This window comes from Artemia franciscana, chromosome 6 (assembly GCF_032884065.1).
Source record: "Artemia franciscana chromosome 6, ASM3288406v1, whole genome shotgun sequence".
NCBI classification, from domain to species: Eukaryota; Metazoa; Arthropoda; class Branchiopoda; order Anostraca; family Artemiidae; genus Artemia; species Artemia franciscana.
Genome location: NC_088868.1, coordinates 15,409,267 through 15,431,494, shown reverse-complemented (window position 1 = coordinate 15,431,494; position 22,228 = coordinate 15,409,267). Strand labels below are relative to the sequence as shown.

Here is a 22,228-nt window from a genome sequence, read left to right as displayed (position 1 = left end):
ATAATATTGTTACGTAACATAAACCCACCAAAGCTTTGCAATGGCACTCGACTTGCCGTAAAAAAAAACAATGGAAAACCTAATAGAGGCCACAATCCTGACAGGGCCTTTTGAGGGTGAGGCTGTTCTTATTCCTCGCATTCCCATGATTCCAAAAGATCTGCCTTTTCAATTTAAAAGATTGCAATTCCCAATTCGATTAGCATTTGCAATCACCATTAACAAAGCTCAAGGTCAATCATTAGAAAAATGTGGTATTGATCTTAATACTGATTGTTTTTCCCATGGACAATTGTACGTTGCATGTTCGAGGGTCGGTAAACCTGACAATCTATTTATATGCAGCGAGAATTGGACAGCGAAGAATGTTGTATATTCTCAAGTTTTACGCAGTTAATTTGTATTTCGGAACCAAATGAAGCGGTTAATTATCCATCTGAATTTTTAAATTCCATAGATCCTTCAGGGTGTCCACCACACCTGCTACAACTAAAAATAGGTGTACCAATAATACTTTTAAGAAATATCAACCCACCAAAGCTTTGCAATGGCACGCGACTTGCCGTAAAAAAAAACAATGGAAAACCTAATAGATGCCACAATCTTGACAGGGCCTTATGAGGGTGAGGCTGTTCTTATTCCTCGCATTCCCATGATTCCAATGGATCTGCTTTTTCAATTTAAAAGATTGCAATTCCCAATTCGATTAGCATTTGCAACCACCATCAACAAAGCTCAAGGGCAATCACTAGAAAAATGCGGTATAGATCTTAATACAGATTGCTTTACCAATGTACAATTGTATGTTGCATCTTTGAGGGTCGGTAAACCTGACAATCTATTTATACGCACAGACAATGGGACAGCGAAGACTGTTGTATATTCACAAGTTTTACGTAGTTAATTTGTATTGTCTCTATCTATCTATCTATCTATATAAAAACGAGTTGTGTGTATGCATGTTTGTTTGTTTGTAAAAAGAGCGTTTGCATATGACGTCATTATTAGTACATACGGCTTTGTATATGGACAGACAATGGGAAAGCCAAGAATGTTGTATATTCGCAATTTTTACGTAGTTTGAAACACATATATAAATCTATCTATATTCACAGGTGGGACACAGGGACACAACTACAATGGCGCGTAACTAATATGGCGCGTAACTAATATGGCGCGTAACGACTTACGCGCGCGGGGGGGCTTGGGGGGGGCGCGAAGCGCCCCCACCAACTAGGTGTATATATATAAAAATAAGTTGTCTGTGTGTGTGTGGGTCTTTCGGGTGACGTCATGTTTGTGTGTTGACTGACGTCATGTTTTCGACTGACGAAATTACAGACCGGGACATCAGGACACAAATGACGACCGGGACACCGGCACATAGGGAATATAAATGACGACCGGGACACTCAAAGAGAAAGCGACCGGGACACAAGGAATGTTTGATTAGCAATCACCATCAACAAAGCACCGGGACACAAATGACGACCGGGACACAGGGAGTATAAATGACGACCAGGACATAAGTAAAAAAAAAACTAAAAAAACTAAAAAAAAGGTAAAAACTACAAAAAAACTAAAAAGAAAAAGAAACCAAAAACTAATAAAAAAACTAAAAAAGCTAAAAAACTAAAAAAAAACTAAAAAAGAAAAAAAAATAAAAAAAGGAAAAAAAATGAAAAATAAAGGAGAAAAAAAAATAAAAAAAAAATAAAAATAAAAATAAAACTAAAAAGAAAAAAAGGGGAAAAATACAAAAATTTATTTCATCATATACCATTTCAAAAACGAATGTATATACAGACCGGGACACCGGGATACAAATGACGACGGGGACACAGGGAATATAAATGACGACCGGGACACAGGGACACAACTACAACGGGGACGCCGGGGGGCACAGGGGGATATATGAATGACGACGGGGACACAGGGAATGTTCGATTAGCAATCAGCATCAACAAAGCTCAAGGGCAATCATTAGAATCATGAGGTATAACTAAAAAACTAAAAAAAAAGGTAAAAACTAAAAACTAAAAAAAAGACCAATTCAAAAACGAATGTATATACAGACCGGGACACCGGGACACAAGGAATATAAATGACGCCCGGGACACTCAAAGAGAAATCACAGACTGGGACACGGGGACACAGGGAATATAAATGACGACCGGGACACAGGGACACAACTACAACGGGGATGCCGGGGGGCACAGGGGGATTTATAAATGACGACGGCGACACAGGGAATGGTCGATTAGCAATCACCATCAACAAAGCTCAAGGGCGATCATTAGAATCATGAGGTATAGATCTGAATACGGATTGTTTTCCCATGGACCATTATATGTTGCATGTTCAAGAGTCGGTAAACCTGACAATCTATTTATATGCACAGACAATGGGACAACAAAGAATGTTGTATATTCGCAAGTTTTACGTAGTTAAAAACATATATATATATATATATATATATATATATATATATATCACAGGTGGGACATAGGGACACAACTACAATGGCGCGTAACGACTTACGCGCGCGGGGGGGCTTGGGGGGGGGGCGCGAAGCGCCCCCACCAACTAGTTGTTGGGGTGGCGCGAAGCGCCACCCCCACAGTTAGTTGGTTTATATTTACTAGTTTTAATGACATATATTAGATAGGCTGTGAAGTAATGATTGTTTTGTGAAGCATGGATAATGAACTTTATGTAATAGTTTTTCGTAGCTGTCAAGGTTGTCTGCAGTGTTTTCTAGAGATGTATTTTCTCACCTAGATCGGTGATAATTAGAAATTATATTACAAACAAGATTTTAACTGAAACTAAGGAGTGACATTAAAACTTAAAACGAACATACATTATTTCGTATAAATAAAAAAGATCATGGCAGCGTTGTTTCTACATTAAATTTTTAATCAAAAACGAACATAGATTAATTTGAAAAGCAAAGCTTTTCCGAGGGAGGTGAAGAGCAACGTTGAAACTTAAAACGCACAATAATTACTACTTCACAGCCTATCTAATATACATATCAATAAAACTAGTACAAATAAACCAACTAATTATGTTTCCCTATATTTCTAGGATTATAGAAAACTAGTGCTGTAATGAACACACAAAATAATATAGGAGTATTGGTGCAGTAAAAGAAAACCAATTAAGGACACTTTAAAGAATAAGAATATGTCAACCCCTTTTAACATAAAGCAACAACCCCATTTTAGGATTGTTGCTCTTTTTCGTTTGATTTGGTATCACTTCTGCACAGTGGCTCAGTTCAATGACTGGCTTTCGTTTAAGTTCTGAAAAGGACATGTCATGATTAGTTTGTTGACAAGTTCCAAGTAAAGCCATTTTGATAGTATTAGGACTACAGACTAGCTTCAGAATTTATATCATAGCTTGAAATTCACTGTTGTATGGAGAGAAATAACCGGATTTCCAGAGTTCATATCATGTCTTATTTGATCTTCATTTCAAGTACTAATACTAAATACTAAAGCATATTTCTTACAATTTTAGATTGTATATTACTCACTACTGGTATAGCTGGCGAGATCCAATAAATCAATTTATTTATTTAAGAATTAACGACGCTTCTTGACTACTAAGGTCCCTGCGTCGGCCATGCATCCAATATTTCTGTATGCTGTTCAAATTCTTTGCGGTTATTAAAAAAAAAAAAAAAAATTATGCTTATATTAGAGATAATTTTAATTGTATACTGAAAGTCACTGATGTGACAACTGGTGTAAGACTATGAAGAAATGTATAGATTAGTTTATTGTTGTCAGGTTACATACTCACTTTCGACTCCCAAATCAATATTCCTGTTTTTTATACTTAACTTTTGTGTTTTAGGTAAAGCGCTAGTTTTTTATAATCCTAAAATCATAGGGAAACATAATTAGTTGGTTTATTTGTACTAGTCTTAATGACATATATTAGATAGGCTATGAAGTAATAATTTTTGTCCATTTTAAGTTTCAACTTCGCTCTTTACTTCCCTCGGAAACACTTTTTTTTTAATAAATGTCTATCTAAATCAATGTGTCAAGGAGCTGAAAATCAGCTTATCTTGAACTGTTTTCACATCAAGCAATATGATTAAAAGAATAAATCCAAAGGGGATCTAACCAGCCCTCTAGCTCTATCCATTCCGCAGACTGCATCCGAAGTGGCATTTACCGGTAATGCAGCAAGTTAAGTGAGCAGACCAGAGGTGCCTTATATACCTTGATGAGTCACCCTATGAATAGCAACTGAAAGCTGTCTTTCTAAACCCTTAGCCTATTGGTTAAGTTGATAATAAGGCTCAGTACCACATGGAATCGTTTCATATGACATTATGCCTAAGAGACTATCAATTTTGTATTCATATCAAGGAATTTCCTTTGTATACCCAACGCAATCTATCCTCTGTAAGCTTCATTAACTTTGGCAATGTCCCAAAGATTACCCTTTTCAGTTCTATACCAAACTTCGTTCCAGTGCAGTCATAGAGTGGAAAAGCTGGATAGTCAACTAGGACAAGATATCCAGTATGCTTCTACCTGTAGATAGAAAAATTACAAGCGGCATAAAAGATTATCATCTTTCGTGGCAAGCGGCACTTAATTCTGGAATTGTAAGAGTAGGTTTATTAAAAGTGGATGCGCAAAGTTTGGTAGAATAGGAAAATATATCTTATAACTAAGTGAGTTATTAGTAGTAGTAGTAGCAGTAATATCACGATACTAGAAGCCATATGAATGGCAGTTGTGAAGTACGGCTCTGAAACTTAGGCACTTATTCAAGCTGAGGTGCTTCTCCAGATGTGCTTCTCCAGAAATATTATCTAAGGATAGTTTTAGGTATTCGCTTGACTAACTGTATATCATATAATACGATGCAGGAAAAACGTGGTTATATTCTATTTTCTAGGACTACAATATTTTCCACAGGAAATGCCTTATAAACAGATTTGAGTACTAGTTTAAACTCAAGATGTTAGGCCACGCTTTACAGAGAGCGATGACAGGTTACCGAAAGCCGAGCTTTTTTGAAATCCAGCTATCCTAAACAAAGCAGGGTGTCCTTGACAGAGGTGGTATAGGTCATGAAAAAGGACATAAAGGAAGCAGAAACTTCAGTTGAGCGAGTAAAGAGTGAAGCTATGAACAGAGCGAGAGGAGTGCGCGCAGCTGGGTTGACTTCAGTTGACTTGGTACTCTGATGAGTTGTTAGTAATAGTAGCATCAACATCCGACTCATATCGTTAGTTGTTCCTCATATCGGTATGTTCAATTCGTGTCTCTGATAATTTTTTCGATTTTTATTGGAATTTGTTCCACAAGATGGATAGGCTGTTTTATAAATTTTAGTCGACCTGATGAATTGAACATTTCCTCAAAAGTGAGGAATATTAGGATTTTTTTGTTTCACTAGTGTGTACTCAACTTTAAATTATGCAAATACACAATTTAATATAGAAAAGGTAACAACTAGACCAGCAAAAAGTGCTTCAATATGTGTCTGAAGTTCACTAGCCGTTTACAATTAAGGACATTTTATGCCGCTGGTTTTAGCTAGCTGCGGGGTAGTGGTGTTTTAAGCCCCCTCCCCCCAGATTCCCTATTTATTTAATCTCTTGCTTGTAGCAACCACCTCATTTTTTGCTGTAAGCTTTGCTCCTTTATTTGAAGTGTCTTACAGTACAAGAATGTACCTTCTAAGTCCTGTGGTGGCGCAGTGGATTTGACCTTAGCCTGGTAATACGGGACCCAGAGATCAAATCACGCTGCAGGAATGCACTGCAGGGCCGACGCAGGGACCTTAGTAGTCAAGAAGCGTCGTTAATTCTTAAATAATAAAATGTACCTTCTTAATAGATCTTTATTTCCTTTTATTCATCTATCTAGGCTCTACACTTTTAATATCTACTTTAAACAATTATCCGGGATTTGTCATTTCATTGATTATTATATGCTAAAAACTACTGTTTCTCTTATTGTTAGTACTTCCACTTTTCAAGATTCCTCTTAAGGTTTATGTTCCCTTCGAAAGATTTGGTATTTTATTTTTCTGCTCTCGTACTTTTTTATTTTTGAACGAAAGATGAAAATTTGGTTATAGCTGAGATTCTGTTTTTTACATCTACCGACCTGAATTTTTGAAATTTGGTAAACAGGGTTTTTTCTATCTAAATCAATGTCGATTTTTCTAAGTTTGATAAAAATTGTCGAGAAAAGGACAATTTTCAGATTTTCTAAGCAAGTTTAGATCCTTCTCTGGTAGAAATTCCAAGTAATATCATAATTTTGGCTTGATGAATAGATAGGCCTGAGACAAATGAATCCAATGACATGAGTATCTTGTCCTTTTGTTGTAAGTTACAGCTGCTGGCTTGAAATTGCTATGAAATTGCTAGTTTAAGAGGGAGCGTATACCTTAAAATTGAGGATTTTTAGATTGTTATAAGATTTCTTTCAGTATCCGAGAATCTGATAATTTCATTTTTTTTTCTTGGATTTCTTTTAGCTGACTTCAGCAAGAATTCTCGAATTAAGGACAATTACGATAGAAGAAAACCAGCATATCAGATGACATTCTTTGTGCCCTTCTGCACTTCTTCTCGTGACACCCTGTGACGTGAGAGCTTCTGAAGACCATCAGATTTTTCAATTAAAAAACCGTCTTCTATCACATTTCACTCATTTTAAATAGTCCAAGAGAAACGGCAGTAAATTAAAACTAATATAAAGCAACACTTACCGAATTTATCACTGAGCTGTAAAGATATTAGCATCAAACATAAATCAAGCTTGCAAAATGAAAGCATTTTGTTCAGGTTGGTCTTGGCGATATAGGCCTAAGCGTGGAAAAACATAAGCAGCGCGAAATATAGTGAGAGGAAAATTTGTAAGATGTATTAGGCAGCCAAGGTTAAGACTACCTCGGAGAAATAGCATGCATTCGTTTTCAGTTTTGTGACAACCCTGGTAGCCACTAGCTCCTCAATCAGGAAAAAGTTCCATAGCTGCCAGTAGCAGAATTCGACAGAGATCCAAAAGCTGATGCCAACAAATTTCACTAGGCCATGAAAACTGCCAAGTAGCATTGCTACTATTCTACACCCCATTTTCGCGGCCCCTCAACTAGTGGCGGCCCTCAACTAGTAGAGCTAGAGTTGTTAGCATGATTGTTAGACCTTTAGACCAGAACTTTCTGGATTTCCGGCAGGGTTTTTGGGTTCTTTTAAAGGGTTGAGACCATATTTCCAGAATCGGATAGGAGAGGGCAAATTGAACGGCTTGACAAGAACGGGCGACAAAGCAAAATCTTATGATGGCTACTGATGGTATTTTAAGCAGCTTGGCGAGAATTTGAGACATACCAGATCTGTTCGAACACAAACAATGTTTGTGTAATTTTGTATCTGATGTAGAGTTTAGTAAGGCTTATTATTAAAGACTCTCCTATTTGGTTAGCTACATTTTTCTGTAGTGATCATAGTAGCAAACAAACTTAGTAGCCAAATAGCCCTGCATACGAATACTAATAGAGAAGAAGGATTTGACAATGATAGACTGAGTTGTTTGCAAATTTAAAGGTTCTGACAGCTTTTAGCTGACCCCCCTCCCTTCGAAAAATTACTTAAATACACCCCCTGCCGCAGGGCCCTTAAATGGTTTGTGGAAAATGAAAAAAGAACTTTTTTTTCTGAAAAAAGCATGCTTGCAAACAGTCAAGTACCCAGGGGATTACCAGTCCTGGATGAAAGTTATTTGCTGTAACTGCACCTCAACTCGCCTCTTTGTACTGTTGGGAAGGATTTCCCACTTACCGAAGTACAGCTTACCATGTATGGGTCTGTTTAATAATTCTTTAAATCTCATTAAAATTTTTTTAATGAAAATGAAGAAGTTTTTACTTACTCCCGTCTAACACTGGCGCTTGCAATTGATGGTTCCACGACTAGAACTGACCCGAGAAAATTGTACCCTGAAAAGTGATAATAAAATTTATTGAAACACAAAACAGGGTCACATAATTTCTGTCAACTGGTTCCCTCAACATAAATACACAATCAATTATTACTTTTTCTAACTTGAAATTAATACAAGCTCCAAAACAACAATGCCTCCTAAAAAAAAATCTGCCTATCCACGATATAAACAAGCAATTAAAACCAAAGAAATGGGCTAATCTATTCCTTTGTTTTGGTATCTGTTTATTTGTAATTAGGAGACGCAAAAAATAGGACCAGGGTAAGAATAACAAGTATACAAAAATATGTATTGGTACTTGCCCTCCCCCCCCCCACAATTGACTTCTACAACTGAAAATTTTAAAAATACTAAAACTTAGTCTTTTTTGAAAACAGACTATTCTATATTCGTCTTTTTGGAAAATAGACTATATAGACTTTATTCTCGGTCTAATGATCTATTTTCTTTTTACGAACGAAAGATAAAAAAAAAACATATTCATTACTTCAAGTTAAAGGTTTGCATAATGCTTGCAATTGCGGTCACTCTTTTCCCTCGAAAAGTCTCGCAAAAGTGGGTTAACTAGCTCCACCAGCCCTCCCCCCCCCAAATAAAAACCAACACCTTGGGATCTCGCCTTTACCCAGACTGAATTGAAGGGTGAGTCGATGAATGGCAAAGCTAAAAGTTTTAATGAGTCCCCCTCAAATGCATACTTGTCTGCCACTACAGTTCGTATTTGAAATCTATTTTCTTTTTTAAAATATTTCTAGTCTGATAACTCCTCGTCTAATCTGATCGGAAATATATTAGGTCTGGCAGCGGGTCGAAAATATTTCGAGTTTGGTAACTTCTTCTGATCTGGCCCGATCAAAATATCCAAGTCTGGCAACGTCTTTTGGTTTAGGCTGATCGACAATATTTACTCTTTCAAGTCTCTTTCAAGCCTGGCATCTGTTTGTAGTCTGGGTTGATTGAAAATATTCCTGATCCATGATTCCTTTTGGTATAGGCTCTTGGTTTCTTGCCGTGTAAATAATCAATGCAATCAGACAGCAAAAATATCCTTATATATTTGCGCCCTTTTGAGCGAACTACCGCCCTAGAACAAGTTAGCAAAGTAAAGCCGTTTGATAGCAAAAAAAAGTTTTAGAAACGTAGCTCCTTTTGGCCTCCACCAAAGCTCAGTAAAGGATGTTGACAAACCAATTTCCGAAACTCTTTATTATTCAGGTTCAAATAAGGTGCGACAGACTCACCTTTTTCTGCTTAAATTTATCTGTGTATAATGGCCAATTAGTGTAATTTAGGGCCGTTGTCCTGGCGCTTCTTGGGTTATGTCATTTCTGCAGGCATATACGTTGTGCCTTTGATCATTTTGACCAAAATGACTATCTTCAAATTCCTCAATACATCACTTTTTACGCTAATGTTTTTTAAGTACTTTTAAAAAAGCTTCTAATTAAACGATTCTAATGAAAAGATTCTAATTAAAAGATCTAATTAAACGAACCATGTGTTTCAAGAGTTTTGCTGGAAGAACTGAGAGAAAAAGTCAAACTTTATTGTAAAGAACAAGGCATTGACGATACAATCTTTTTGGGTAGATTATTTCCGTTATAATGAGCCCTCTCTCGATAATCTATGACCATTGGTTCGAGACGATCATCCCAGGGGAAACATACAAACAAACAAACAAACAAACGCGCCTCCGTGATCTTTCTTTTGGCAAAAAATGCACAATTCTACATTTTTGAAGATGGGGGCTTTAAACTTCTACAATAGGAGTCTCTGATAAGCTGAATTTGATGGTGTGGTTTCATTAAGATTTCTTGAATTTTAAAGTGTTTTTCTTCTTTATGGAAAGACAAATTTTCTCAGTGCCGTAGCCTTTGATGGGTAAAATCAGCATAATAACCAGATTCTTTTGATCTATCTATAGATATCAAAATCCCGTTTTTTAGTCTAGGTTACTTATTCAGCCGTGTCGCTCCTTAGTTCATTACCACGAACTGTTTGATTAAGTTGGACTGAATTATATATTGTCAGGTAATGGAGTAGGAATACTTATTTCGGTATGCGGATCCGGTGTGAGAGATCCGCAGGATCACCGTGTCGCGCGTCGACTGTCCTCTGCAGAGATTAGGAAGAAGGCAGGACAAATAATAAAAATGAGACTAGTAGCGAAATATTTCGACGTAAATAACGTATGGTGAAACATGCTATTTTTGGTGTTATAGAGCTTGGACGTCAGCGCGAGGGGCAGAATCGATATTTACCACTACCTTTAAAGGCCCTATATGTATGTAAGGGGCATCGAAATTGTGAAATATTCATAGAGCTTTGTCAGATTATTTTCCGTGTTCTTATCCCTCCCCTAGAAAATCTGCATGCATCAGTCCCTCCCCGCTCCATGGGATTCTTTAAAACCACTTCAATGCACAAGTTTCACAACTTTCTGTCCTTTTTCTTGGGTTATAAGTTCAGAAACTTCTACAGACTGTTATAGGATGTAAAGATACATAATTATTGTACGCATAAACAAGAGGTCAACGAACTAATAGCAGGATAAAATTGTTTTAAACGCCTTGCCGTAACCACTGCTAAAATCTGTCAGGATAAGAACATAACACTATCTGAGATTGAAACAGAGCCGTTTTACATGAAAAAAGAACAAGAGACCCCTGGCGTTCATCCTATGCCATTGCCGAAGAATTTTCTCATCTTTGTCTGTTTTTGGATAGTGACCTTTCACTTTTTTTGTGTCAATTTTTCTTTTGTTTCTAATACAAGGCACAACCGAAAGAAAGAGGATATACCACTCAAGTTGGAACACGGTGTGTGTATTGCTTCTCATCTCAACAGAGGTGACCAGTAAGCCCTTGAATCAGTCCAATGTCGAGTCAGAAAGTACATACATTGTCTTGTTGCCCTGGATTAGCCTACAATGCTGAGATACCTCAGACTCCCTGGTCTCTCCTGCAGTAAACTAGGTGAAGTTATTATTGTACACAATTTGTTTTAATCTGGTGTTCTTCCCAGTATTATGAACCGGATAGAAACACTTTAAAGAAGGAGCCACTCCAAGAAAGTTTCTGAGATCCAGCAGTAACAAGGCGCTGAAAGAATATTTACCCTAAGCCTTTGGTGCCATTAGGGAGCTGGATCTGTCAATTATGTTAAAATATGTGTCGGTTAAAAGGCCAGGAAATGGCTAGCAAAACTGCAAGTTGCGTGCATCCAAGGCCCTTGCAACTAGTCTCTCGGTTAATAATTTGGACGGTTGACACCGCATATGGGCACCGTTCGTCGTGGAAAAAGTGGAGTAGCATGTTAGCCATGCTACTTGGTAGTTTTCATGGCCTAGTGAAATTTGTCGGCAGCTTTTGGAATTTTGTCGAGTTGTACTACCGGCCGCTTGCGAACTTTATGCATACCTGGGCACCATGTATTGTCCCTTCTAATGTAATCGTTTCCAACCCTGATTATCGATGTTATTGTCGAATAGAAAGCAAAAGGAGCTTCAGGGTGTTGAAAGACCCATTTTTAGTGATATTGACAGCACCTGACTCTTCCAAGAAGGTGCAAAAATTCTGATGCTGGTCCGAATCTTCAGATTGATTTTACTAGTTACTATATAAAGATAATAAATGAAATCAATCGACGATCTCCCATTTTATTGCTAGTAACACGGCCGTAGGTACAAGGTTCCAAGACATGGGCATGATTTTGTTTTTGGGTATGTTTGTGCTCAAAATTCAGTATGTCACATCTCTTTTTTCCAAATGTCTTATTCGCTTAAGGCAATGCATCTTCTTTCGTAAGAAGATACTTCCGACAGTTGACATTCATAATATCATGTCACCGGCAAAGCCTAATTCAATTTGTTCATCAGTTTCCCACTGATCGTTACGTTCCAGTTCTACACATCGCAGTTACAGCCCTCTTTTTTCTTTTTTTTTTTTGAAGGAGTACACTAGCTTGCACTGGGCGCTCGTGTGTGTAAGTAGCTGTTGGATTAATGACGATTCTTGACTACTAAGGTCCTTTCGTTGGCGCTGCAGTGTGTCACGACAACTGAGTCAGCTCTTCACAGTAGAAGTATTTCCGCCTAGAAGTTGATATACTCTTCCATCAGTTGCTCACCGAAGATCTTACATAATTATGGTTTAATTACTTGCACGAATATTCTCTCGAATGACCCACCTGACATTCCTCTAGAATTTAATGCCATTTCTTTGATTGATGATTCTTCTTCACTTGATTTTTGTGTTCCAAATGCGTTTTCAAACTTTTGGTTACTATGGGCTAGAGTTCTTTCTATACCCAGTTTTTATTTATTTATTTATTTTTTTTTTTATATATAAAGTGAAACAACAAAGGCTTTCGCACTGGTGACAACTTCGTTGTAATCTGGTCAGGGGTTCTATTTGACTTTAGAGATTGTATTGTCAGCTTCTCATTAAAATATTCATTATAACTGTATTTTTTTTTCCTCCAGTGCCTGTAGAAAATGTGTTCTTTTCATCTAGCCCAGCGACTGCTAAGGGATTGCCTTCTATAAGCTATACATTAAATAACCATTATCCTTAGAGGCCTCTAGATTATCAATGCTACTACCGATTAATTTGGGTCTGTATTTAGTTTCTTTTTTATTCATGCTTTATTTTTGACAAAAGCGTTTTAGAACCTCTTTTTTTCTAATGTTATCAGTCATCTATGTCAACATGTCTATACTTCTTTTCCAAAGATACCAATCATCCCAAGAATGTTCCACGCTTTCTCTTTATGGATCTCAACGCGCAAGTCTACATTAACAGCTTTCCTGACAAAGGATACTCCTTCATTTGGATATCGACCAGGTTGGTCAATATCCTCACCAGCTGGACCGGTGGGAAGTATACACATCCCATATACAAGGTCTAGTTGGACCTCTCTACGGAATAATTTCTGTTCATTTTAAGTTTTAAGGTTGCTCCTTACTTTCAGCTGGAGCAACTTATTTTGCTTAAATAATTTCTTACCATTTTTGAAATAATGGTAGGAAATCCGGCCCCTCTCTCCATGGAAAATTCCGTCCCCCACTGAAAGTTCCTCCCATGTGAAATATCTCCCACCGAAAAACGCCATCCGGACAGTTCTATCCTCTCTGAAAATTCACCCGAATATTTCCTGCAGACTTTTCCGCCTGAAAAATTATCCTCTTTTAGACAATTTTTGAAAAAGACTAGTATGATATAGCATATTATTTTTTGAAAGTCTTCGATTCTTGATCATTTTCCATCTCATGCCAGAAAATCCTCCCTTCCATTAAAATTTTGACCGGATATCCTTCACCTCCCCCCCCCCAGTGGAAATTTTCCCCGAAGAAAATTACCCCATGAACAATTTCTACCACAGAAAACCACCACCGAGGAAAAAACTCCAGACAATTCCAATCCCGCTGAAAATTCCCCCCGGAGCACATCTATGTAAAATTGAGTCGATGAAGAGAAAGTAAGTGAAATAAAAAGAATCCAACCTCCGCTCAATTTGGTCGCTTGAAAAGGGTTTCAGATGTGGTTTCAGAACCACGCGCAGAGGGGTTTTCCGAACTACCCCCTTCAAAAAAAAATTAAAAAAGTAAACATATTTATAGCGCAGAAGCCTAACTAGACTTAATACTGAGACCACGGGCCACCCCTCCCTACAAAATTTTCTTCCTATTAAAAATCATATGCACATTTGTATTGTCTTCTTTGCTCATATACATCTAATATTTGATTTTCGTTCACAATTTCCCTGCCCCCCCTCTTTGGGGCCATTGGGTGGCCAATCCTAAGGGGAAAACTATCCTTTATTTGACGCTCCGCACATCATTTCAGGATTTTTTACTCCTTCCCAGCCCAAAATATTTTCTTTTTTTGAAAAACTGGTGTAACTTTCAAGCTTAAAGAGACTTTGCGTGTCGGTTGATACCCAAAGTGTAATGTTAAGGACTAAATGATTTTTGGTTTCTTTTTATTACCCCCCCCCCTTCCGTTTACAAACGATATCCTCATGAAGCAGACCCTTGATTATTCGCACAAAGAATAAGCTTCGGGATTTCAGGAAAACATATAGTATATTAATCTTTTTTAACTGCTAGAAGTAGCGCCAGCATTTCAGAATCATGCTTAACAGCTGACATTGCCTATTCTATTAGGCAATTAAAATTTATTAAATTGTATTAATAAAATTAATTTAAATATTAATTAATTTAATTATTAAATATTAAGAATTAAAATTTAAATATTATTATTTAACAAATATTGTTAAATATTTGTTAAATATTGAAGACTTTTACTATTCTAATTTTCCAAGCTACTACCAGGTACTACCTGATATTCGCACAAAGAATAAGCTTCGGGATTTCAGGAAAACATATAGTATATTAATCTTTTTTAACTGCTAGAAGTAGCGCCAGCATTTCAAAATCATGCTTAACAGCTGACATTGCCTATTCTATTAGGCAATTAAAATTTATTAAATTGTATTAATAAAATTAATTTAAATATTAATTAATTTAATTATTAAATATTAATAATTAAAATTTAAATATTATTATTTAACAGATATTGTTAAATATTTGTTAAATATTGAAGACTTTTACTATTCTAATTTTCCAAGCTTCCGAGCTATCCTTCCCAAGCTCTTCAACGCGGAAAACCATCTTGCATCCACCTTCCCTGCTAGTAGTGAAACTTGAGTGAAGCTATAAGCTTGGTATATTTTGTGTGAACCAAACACCTCTCGGTCCTCATTTATACTGGTTTAAGCTATGTCCTTATACTAGTTTAAGCAACTCGATCTTCATGACATTTAGTTTCAAACCTACGTTCCAACTTTAAAAAATTCATTCATTTGGGTAATACTTTTATCAAACACACTCTAACCTATTGGCATAGTCTAGTATAATTCGGAGATACGGATAGCTTCCCCCTTTATTGCATTTATAAAATAAAGAATGTGCACTAGCCTTCCGTATTTATCGTACGCCAAAATTTGCGCTTATACAGCACTAAATAATCAGCCCTTTGTAACGGATAATTATTTAGGTAATTGTGTATTATTCAGAACATACTCGATAAGTGAAGTTAGGTTCTTTCGTGAAACCAACTACGATGCAGGTACATTTTAATTAAATATTTTATATATAGAGGTGGTTTGGTTAGGTTAAATTAGGTATTTGATATAATGTACCCCACCTCCTCTAATGTGCAAATATATAGCCCGAACTTTGATAAAGCTAATGAAATAAAACAAAATTTGATGAAAATATAATACTTTATTAGGAAATATTGTAAAATTACAACTTGAATTCTAACCTAACCTTTCGTCTTTTGTCTTTGTGGCTATGAAACCGGATTTTCTCCTAAAATGTACCTGTATCGTGGTTTGTTTCACGAAAGAACCTAACTTCACTTATTAAGTGTGTTCTGAATAATACACAAGTACCATGATTTATTCGAATAATCCGCTCGGAAGGTAAAAACTTCAAATGAAGCCCCTTAAAGTACAGTGACGAATACAATTCTAATACACCAATCCCCTCTTCTTTCTCCCATAGAAATAAAAAAAAATATTGGCACAAGTCTCATTTGAATTAGGCACAGTATTGCATTTTCCAAAAAAAAAGGCACATCGCTCGAGCACATACATCTGGTAAATGGCTTATTCAATTAAACCCTTTGGGAGACAAAAACAAACAAACAAAAACAGATCGATTGAAGCAATTGAAGTGCGCTTACATTGCAAAAAATTGAATTTGCATCTTGGCAAAAGTAAATATCTCTGAGTTGCTATTTGCTGTACAATGAGCCAATAGAAACTTAGAGATTCGAAATATGAAGTCCAGCGTGCGTGCGCTCGGAATAAATAATTGATCGCTTGGAAAAGTCCTTATGGAATTCTAAATTAGTTTTCCTCTCCCCTAAAACAAAATAGTTATTCCTGAATATAAAAGATTAATGATTCCCTACATTCAATGCTATAATATAGAAATAGTTTAAATCATATGTTCGAATTTAATTCTTTCTAGGATACGGGTTTCTTCAGAAAACTGCGATTAGTATATACTTGATGGCCACATACAGGGGGGACGCGGCAAAAATGCATGTAATACATGACAACATTAAGTTTTTTTTCGGCCCCTCCCTCCAACAAAACGTACAACCCCGATACTAGTAAATTGTAGGCTACTATAAAATAAAGTCAAGGATGCAACCCTGATACTAGTATATCAGAATAAATAATTGATTGCTTGAAAAAGTCATTTCAAATTACTTAGGTTTTATTTTAATTTTTTTTAAATTAGGAATTTTAAATTAGTTTTCCTATTCCCCTCCTCTAAATCAAAATAGTTACTCCTGAACATAAAACATTAACGATTCTCAACATTTAGTATGGTATCATATAACTATTCTTGATCTATTTTCTTTAAACCTATTTTTTTCCTAGGTATGGCTTTCTTCGTAAAACTGCAGCCAGTATATACTACATGGCCACATGCAGGAGGAGGGGTGATCCCTCTCCCCGAAGTTCTTGTCTGGCTCGTACAATTTTAGCCAAAATACATGCAACACATGATCAAAATACGTTTGTTTTCTTTTTGACCCCCTCCCCCAACGAAAATCCTGGATAAAACCCTGATACTACTGCAAACTAGTAAGCAAATAGCATACAAAGCTCCTCTCCAAAATGGGAACTTCCCGGGAGGGTGTAAAGAGGGAGGCCTTGAATAGATTAGGTTGGAGGAGAAGCGTGCGTAGCTGTGTTGGTCTCAGGTGGCTTGGTGCTGCAGCGAGTTATTAGTAGTAGTAGAAGTGCTATACAAAGCTCCAATGGGTTACTATATCGATGTGTGATCCTCATGTTACAAATATCTTATATTCCTCCCTCCCCCTTATTAAGCTCTTTACAAAATCTTAATATCCATTTTCTCAACCTCTCCGCTTTCATGTCACTTTAAACCTCAGTTAGAATGTGCCTGACCTGAGTGGTATTTTGACGTCTTTAGGGAAACATCGATAAAATCCAATAGATTCAAAAGAGTGCCCAAAAATTAACTAAAATAGAGCAAAATCCTTTATTTTAATAAACGACTGAGCTAATTATTTTTAGAAGAAAGACAAAGTCAATCTATATTTGGGTTTTGCAAAGGCTGCAATGAAAATTGGAGAACACAAGGAATTTTTCCCAGCATCCTTGTAAATTGAACTCAAAGCCTCGTCAGGGCCGTATCCAGGGAAAGAGTACTCATTTAGACCCCCCCCCTATATTTTGTCCAGCTCGTGCAAAAAAAAAAATCTATACATGTCAACAAACTTTAGTTGAGTTTCATATATATATTTTTTTTTATAAAAATCACTGAACAAACCTCCCCCCTTGAACAAAATAAAAACCGCCGAGCAAACCTCCCCCTCCTTTGAACAAAAGTCCTAGATACAGCCCTGATCCTCATACTAATAAATTACTCGATAGTCGATACCAACACTTAAAACCACATTCATACATTAAACTCATACATTCTAATCTAGTTCCCTCCAAAGTCCCCAATCCATGTCCGCACAGAAAGATATCAAATTAGTTTTGTACAGTATGTTGCTGAACTTTCCAAAAGTTGATCTTGCTCCCTTAGTTTTTTCTAGTTTGAGTCGAATTTTTATTGTATTACGACCTTACCGCATTTAAATTTTTTCCTTTTTACCCCTTTTTATTCTTATTTAGTCCAAAGGCATGGCAAATTTTTCTTTTTTAACCCATGCTATATTTGTGAGCCATTTTCATTCTCCTCTAGCTTCTTGTTCCACGCTTATTGCATGGATTTGACCATTATTACCTTGTTATTTCTTTTGTGTTTTGACTGCTACATATTGTTTTCGATAGCTTTTAGTAAGTGTTAAAAAAAAAACAAAAAAAAACAAGCTTCTTCAACCGAAAGTAAAGAGTGACATTAAAACTTAAAACGAACAGAAATGATTCCATACATGAGGGGGTTCAGCCCCTAGTCAATACCTCGCTCTTTACGCAAAAGTTCAAATTTTGTTTCACTTCTTTAAGAATGGCCCCTGAATCACAAAGACTGTTTGCGTAAAGAGGTATTGACTAGGGGGTGAACACCCTCATATACGTAATAACATTTTTCGTTTTAAGTTTTAATGTTGCTCCTTACTTTCAGTTGAAAAGACTTGTTTTTTTATTTAATTTCTGATCGTTTTTTAAATGATGCTGGGAAATCTGGCACCCCGTTCATAGAAATGTCCCTTCTCCCATGAAAACATTCTCCATGGAAAGATTCTCCCACGTAATCCGCTCCCCCTGACCCCCCACCGGAAAAAAATCCCTCCTGAAAACGTCTGTATACTTCCCAATAACCAAAACTATATATAAACAATGGGCCATAAGTTGCAGCCCTTCCCCTGGGGACTATGGGGGATTAAGTTATCCTCAAAGAAATAACTATTAGATTTTCGATTACTCTGAACAAAATGGCTATCTCAAAATTTTGATCACAATTTTTTTGTCACTTAAAAAGGGCACCAGAACTTTTAATTTCCGCTCGAATAAGTCCTCTTGCTAAATTTGTTGTTTAGTTAATTTGTTGTTTGTTTTTTTTAAGTAAATTTCCTATGGCCCACGGGCTTTTTGTGGAATAAATTATTATTATTATTATTATTCTAAGACCACTGGATCGATAAGATCACCCTTGGGAAAAACAAAGAAAAAAAAACAACAAATAAACACGCATCCGAGATCTTTCGTCTGGCAAACAATACTAAATTGCCCATTTTTGCAAATAGGAGCATGTAACCTCTACGTCAAGGTTTTCTGATACGCTGAATCTGATGGTGTAATTTTTATTAAGATTCTATCACTTTTAGGGGGTATTCCCACATTTTTTCAAAAGTAAGGCATTTTTTAGGCTCATAAATTTTGATGGGTATATATTTGAAATCGGCATAAAAATCCGATTCTTTTGTTGTATCGATTTGTATCAAAATTCCGTTTTTCAGAGTTTCGGTTGCTATTGAGCCGGGTAGCCCCTTACTGTATTTATCTTATTGCTGTTTTTTCTTTTGTTGGATTTTAGTATTAAGACTTGCAACTATTTTAACGATCGCGTCCAATTATTAACTAGAGCATTTCTTTTCCCTTTTTTTTCAAGATAACTGCTGATTTTAGATAAAAATCTTATCGAATTATAGGATGATTTGATCTAGTAGAAAATAAACATTTTTATGAGGAGAAAATGAATATTCCACAGTTGATGAAATGATCGAACCAAACCGCAGTTTTTTGTTATAGGATTTGACTATTTAATTTTTGATCTCAAACAGCTCTTCTGCGAGATACAGCACCAATCTAAGTCAACGACAGCACGGTGCAAAATTGACATTACTGATTGACATTACTAATGTCATTACAAATGACATTACTGAAATTTGACATTACTTGACATTACGGTGCAAAATTGACATTACATACTCGATCAATATGAATTGATCGAGCAGATTTATTGCCAGTATAAGATTTAACATGGTTACGACTAGCGCAACAATATCTAGTGCCTAGATGTTTGTATCTACAAAAAAAAACAGTTTAAAAGAGTATTTGTTGGATAATTAGCTTTTTTATTTTTTATTTAGGGCGGGGGGGGCGGAGTGGGTTATGGGGCTGGATGGAGGAGCGGATTGAAGGGGTTGGGGTGGAGGGAGTTGTATTTGGATGAGGGCTGTTACCCTGGGAGTGTTTGAGAGAATGGGATTGTCTTTTTCCTTTCATTATTATTTTAATTAGTGTAGGATTCCTCTAGAAACAGTTATGTAGGTTTTTTTTTTATTATTATTTTTAATTTAGGATGTCTTTAGGAATATTTATGTAGTTAATCGCTACGCGCTAGCAAAATTTAAAATTTTCCCTAGCGTAGTGATTTATATCTACAGTAGTTTATATTTTTGTTTATTAAGTAAATAAATGTCAAACAAAGTTTAAAGCCTTTTGTAATTAGGTAAACATAACGTCTAAATAAATGCAAGTTTTTACAAAAAATGCGTCTTCACATAAAAGATGATGTTATATTGAATACGATGTCATATTTGAGTGACTCAGCTGCCTAATTCTATTGGGCTTGTTCTTTGCTATACCCGGCTAAGAAAAGGCTGAAGGCTTATTCTTGTGTGTCATATATCTTAACATATATTGTTTTAAAAAAAAGCGCTAGGTGAATCCCATTCCAGGACGTTATACTTATTTTCTTTTCTTTTTTTACAACTGATTTTTTAGTATGTATATAGGACCCTGTCAAATCAAGATTTGACAAGAAACGGTGGTGGCAATGATACCCAAAAAAAAAAAAAAATCAGAAAAAACTAAAGTAAAGAACGCATTAAGAATCTCTATAATAAGATGAATTCTCTTGCCTTTAAGCGAAAAAATACATACTCAAAATTATATTTTGAGTATGTATACTTAAATACTTAAAATTATATAGCGTAACATAGTATTCAGTTTATTCAGCTAAAAAAAACTGTTTTTCTTTTCACCAAGCGAAGGTTGGTCTTTGGTATTTACTACTAAAAATTCCCCAATAATTGAAAGATTTTTAGAAAATCAGCTATGCATAATCCCTACGGAAATGGAGAAAAATACATACTCTCTTGTGAGCAAACCTGGTACTACCTACTCTGTAGCATGACGTCACTGTTTACGGGTTAGATATTGACTACTTGCATCTTACCAACAATAGCTAAAAATTACTTTTCAGTTGAATCTCAATGACTATTACTATTTTTAAATTAGTTTTACATTGAAAATATTTGCTACTAGACAGTATTTCTAAAAATCCGATGTCTAAATTTAGACTACTATGGGCCTTAGTTCGTTTTATATTAAGTTACGGCTTCAATCATTGTCCAAAATCAAATCCATTATCAAGATCATCTTTGATCAGCTTTGATCAACCGTGAAAGACTTTCTAGGAAAATTTTGTCAACCTGCTTTCAAAATTTATCAAGCGCTTAACAAGAAATTCTATTTGATTGCTATAACTTGAATTTTTCCTTATCGTATTACGAGCTTACATAAATTAGAATTTTAAAAGAGAGCTCAAGCTCAGTCTACATTACTATTGCCTACACTTAGCTCTGCCGACGTTGCGTATAAGATTTGCTCCTTAAAATTATATAACGTAACATAGTATTCAGTTTATTCAGCTAAAAAAAAACTGTTTTTCTTTTCACCAAGCGAAGGTTGGTCTTTGGTACTTACTACTAAAAATTCCCCAATAATTGAAAGATTTTTAGAAAATCAACTTTGCATAATCCCCACGGAAATGAAGAAAATTTCAAAAACTATATGCAAAAAAAGGTGATTCAAGTTTCATTTTTGTCTTATTACCCTGTGACTCCATAGTAATCATATAACCATTAATGCATTAGATATAAGCAGTTACCTGGTTAGTACACCGGTTAGAAGACTCTGTTTCGGAATAGAAGGATGCGAGTTCAAGCCAATTAGCGATACCGCTAGAGATTAACGCACTGATGTTTATACTAGTCAATTATTATGATTTTCAATGGCACAACTTAGTCTAGCTTCCTGGAATTATTCTAGAGACACAACGTATTTTAATTATATTGACTTGCATATGAGTTTTAAATAATTGTAGTTTTCATTAAAATTAATCTATAAATAAAGAAAATATTTTTTTCGAGAGAGACCTAACTTCGGAATTAATGGTCCCTGATGCAGTACATTCAATTGCCCTATGCTTCCAACAGAAAGCAAAATCCAATATATGCATAATGTGGGAGGTCAAGGGGACCCTCTCTTTCTCGGATAATTTCTGTTCGTTTTTGTTTTTGATTTCATTCTTTACTTGTATATTTTTAAAACACATTTTGAAATCACCAAAAAGTGCCACTTTGGAAAAAAGTACCAACATCAAAATGATTTAGCTCAGGCACATTAATCCCACATAATTTATATTAGATTTATTCCAAAGTTGACATTTTCTGTAATTCTTTCTCTTTGTGCGTGAAGTCAGTTAAATTGTGACTCCTAGCCTGAAATGCGTCCTTTACAAGGTTGCAGCTACCGCTGTAGCGGCGATCATCATTGGTTGGGGGGAAAACTTACAAAGCTTTTGCTCCCTCGTTGGTACTTTCACCCCTCCAGCCCTTAAACTAGTGCAACTTTTGATCTTCTTTGAAAGATCAAAGTTGAATAATTAT

General features: G+C 35.9%; 1 protein-coding gene across 1 annotated transcript in view; it reads right to left on the bottom strand.

Moving 5' to 3' along the window:
* The window catches only part of LOC136028097 (insulin-like growth factor 2 mRNA-binding protein 3-B), a 165,892-nt gene that overhangs the window by 131,727 nt on the left and 11,937 nt on the right, over positions 1-22,228 (bottom strand). The window contains exon 2 of the mRNA XM_065705721.1: positions 7,923-7,989. Coding sequence (XP_065561793.1) covers positions 7,923-7,989 — 67 coding nt within the window. The remainder of the gene's footprint in view (positions 1-7,922; positions 7,990-22,228) is intronic.